The sequence below is a fragment of the Histoplasma capsulatum genome, genomic scaffold (genome assembly GCF_000149585.1).
Source record: "Histoplasma capsulatum NAm1 scaffold_7 genomic scaffold, whole genome shotgun sequence".
In the NCBI taxonomy this organism is placed as follows: Eukaryota; Fungi; Ascomycota; class Eurotiomycetes; order Onygenales; family Ajellomycetaceae; genus Histoplasma; species Histoplasma mississippiense.
The window spans coordinates 1,482,809-1,485,842 of NW_001813976.1; the positions used below are offsets into that span (position 1 = coordinate 1,482,809).

A 3,034-nucleotide genomic window follows, 5' to 3' on the forward strand; every position below is an offset into this window, starting at 1 on the left:
GTATAGCAGAAAGTAAATTTGGATGGCCTCAAAAGACATATATTATTTTAGTTATAATTTATGTGCGAAATTATCTAATGGTTACTCACTCCCTGGCCATGGTTTTGGCTTTCAGTGCAATAGGGTCACGTATCTCATTTAAGTGGTTGTGTTCACTGTGGAGACCATTGGATGTATCTCCATTGTGGAATTCGAGATTAACTTGACAGGGTCAATCCCACGGTACTTGCGCTAGAATGAAAGGACATGAACATACCAATGTGTCAATATCTTATTTACAAAAGGCTTAGACTGATCTATACTCTGTAGTACAATACATTACAGGCTGGCAAAGTTCTCAAACGAACAGATACTCCATATATATTTGTACAATCCCATGTAGATATCTCCCAAAATGAAAAAAGAAATGAAAGTCCCAGCACAAACACGCGTATGAAAAAAAGACAAGAAAGAAAGAAAAAAACGGCCAAGTCCACTGCAGTTATTTATTTCTTCTTCCCCTTCTGTTTCTCCCGCTGAGGCCCCTGAAACCCCTCAGCCTGGCCAAACGAGCTAATCAAATCCAATAAATTATCCTCCTCTTCATCTTCCTCAAACTCAAACTCCGCCGCCTCCTCCGCAGTCGTGTCTTTGGCCTGTGTCGCATTAACCTCAGCGTTCCCAGCAGCAGTTGCAGATATATCCGCCGTCGCCGCAACCGGTCCGGCAGTGCTCGTCGCATCCCAACTCCGGCCAAACTTGCTTCTAAACGCCGCCAGTCGCCCTGCCTCATCCTCCTCAACGTTTCGCAGCTTTTCGCTGGACGGATTCCATAATGGCGCATTGCGCGTGTCGCGTGTTGAGCGGTACACCGCTAGGGGGGAGGTGGTGCGGTGGGTGAAAGTGCTGCCGTCCGAGAGGGTTATTAGCTGTGTAAAGGTGTATGGACGCTTAGGCCGTCGGAGGAGTGTGGCATGTCTGCATTGTATGCAGATGAAGGTAATTCTGGTGGGATTGGAGAGGACTGTGGTCGCAGTGTGGCGGATGGGAAAGGGTAGAGACATAATGTGTTGTGTTGTGTGTGTCGTATGGCTTCTATTTCGTGATGGGTGGCATCGGAGGAATGACTTCGACTCCGAGTTCCGTGTTCAGATGCGGAATTGAGCTAATTGCGCAGGAGAGGGGATTGTCAAAAGAACAATTGTGATGATTTCTCTCCGCAACTTTTGTCGATGATGTTGGAGAATATTTTTGGAGGTGTCGCTTACCTAAGCCGCTCTACTTCCTGTTGAACTCGGTATTTTTCTTCGATCAAGGTTGGCGCTTCAGCAATTCTCAACATAGTACGAAGAGACAATGTTTTCCTTTCCCTAAAAACTGCAGACATAGGCTTTGCAATTTCCAAAAAATGAACTCCTACAAGAAAGGCATTGTCCGGACGTTACTTATTCAGGAAGATGTCATTGGGATGCTGTTCTATTAATCTCCGTTTGGGCAGCACTCGCGGAACCAGAGAGATCTTCCACTTACGCCGTAGCATCAAGTTGCCGCGCTTATATTTTCATCATGGACAGCTGGCCTCCTTTCCAGCTAGAGGCCATCACCCTCGCTTCTACGGGCTTCTACGGACAATTCTGTCTAAACATGCTGCAAGCATTACGGATTCGATCCTCCCAGTATTACCTGGCCGAATCCCATCAAACCCTCCTCAGAACGCGACGAAATCTTCAAGTACAATTGAATCGCACATAGACCATCACATTCCGCCAACCAATACTGCCGAAAACGTAGTAATCGTCGACGAGGATACCTGTGAACCACCAGAAGCCACAACACGGCACGAAACAGCTGGTTCCGAGAAGCAGATCGGCGACCAAGTCCGCCTCCTGATGCGTCGGGTCCCGCACCCCGTCGCAATAATCACATCCACGGACCCCAGATCACCCACGGCACAGACTGCCTTTCGAGGTATGACCGTCTCCTCCTTCAACACAGTAACGCTCTACCCGGAAACCATCGTCTCCTTCAATGTGAAACTCCCCTCCGAAACGTTCAACGCCATCGACGCCTCGTCCCGCTTCCTCGTCCACCTCTTAGCACCCACGAATACAACCGCACGCCTAGCGAGGGACTTCTCCCAGGGAAATGCAAAAATCATGCATGCGGACGAAAGCGCCACGTTGTTTCAATTCGTCCCGATGAGCGGGGGAGATTCTGGTCAGGTGCCGTCGATTGCGGAGGGGGAGCCGCCGCGTCTCGCGCTGTTAAACAATGCAAAGAAGGACGGCGAATCCTCTCTGCCTACTGAGGCAGGGCGGGTGGACAGTAGCGGTAGCTCTGTTACATCCGGCCCGGTTGCTATCGCGGATTATTTCCCATTTATCTTCGAATGCCGACATCTCTCGCAAAGCGTCAAGGTGGGGAATCACGTCATTGTGCTGGGGCGGGTGGTGAAGGTTATCTGCCAAGAGGCAGCTGGCACATCCGATTCTGGAGAAACATATAGTCCGGAGCATTTATGCTTAACTTACGCTGATACGCGGTTCTGGAAAATTGGGGAGACTATTTCATCTGTTTGACATTGGTGGCGACGGGGGATAGCGACCTTTATAAATAGCCTGGAGCCATGGCTTTGCTAGATGTGAAATAGAAATGGAGTTTACGTTATATTGAGCGCTATGCTTTTCTTATCGTTGAAGATAGATTTTCGAATATATCTATGTATATATATATCTCCGTCAAGATGGCATGACGTTTTACTACTTTATTATTATTAATCTCCCCTTTGATTTGGTTTCGCTCATTACTCCATACAGGGGATTCTACGAACTTGCTTTGGAGGATCATACAAAGGTCTGGGCAACGTAGGGCTCATTGGTATCCCCTATCGATTTACGAAAGCTTTGAATGAGGTTGGTTTCCATACAATGCTCTACGTGGTATATTAAGTCAATCGCAACCAAGTCAAGAGCGCGAATGAGGAGAACCAATACGAAAGAAAGAGAGTAGAAAAACAACGGCCTACACTGGAACGATAGAATTGATGGATGGGTTT

At 47.9% G+C, this 3,034-nt stretch overlaps 1 protein-coding gene across 1 annotated transcript; it reads right to left on the reverse strand.

Annotated features, from left to right (window-relative positions):
- Positions 1-485: 485 nt before the first annotated feature.
- HCAG_06063 (mitochondrial 54S ribosomal protein YmL36) lies at positions 486-1,519 on the reverse strand (the record flags this gene model as incomplete). The annotated part of the gene is made up of 3 exons (XM_001538408.1): positions 486-957; positions 1,248-1,395; positions 1,510-1,519. The coding sequence occupies 3 exons, from the start codon at positions 1,517-1,519 to the stop codon at positions 486-488; spliced, it is 630 nt and encodes a 209-aa protein (XP_001538458.1).
- Positions 1,520-3,034: the final 1,515 nt, after the last annotated feature.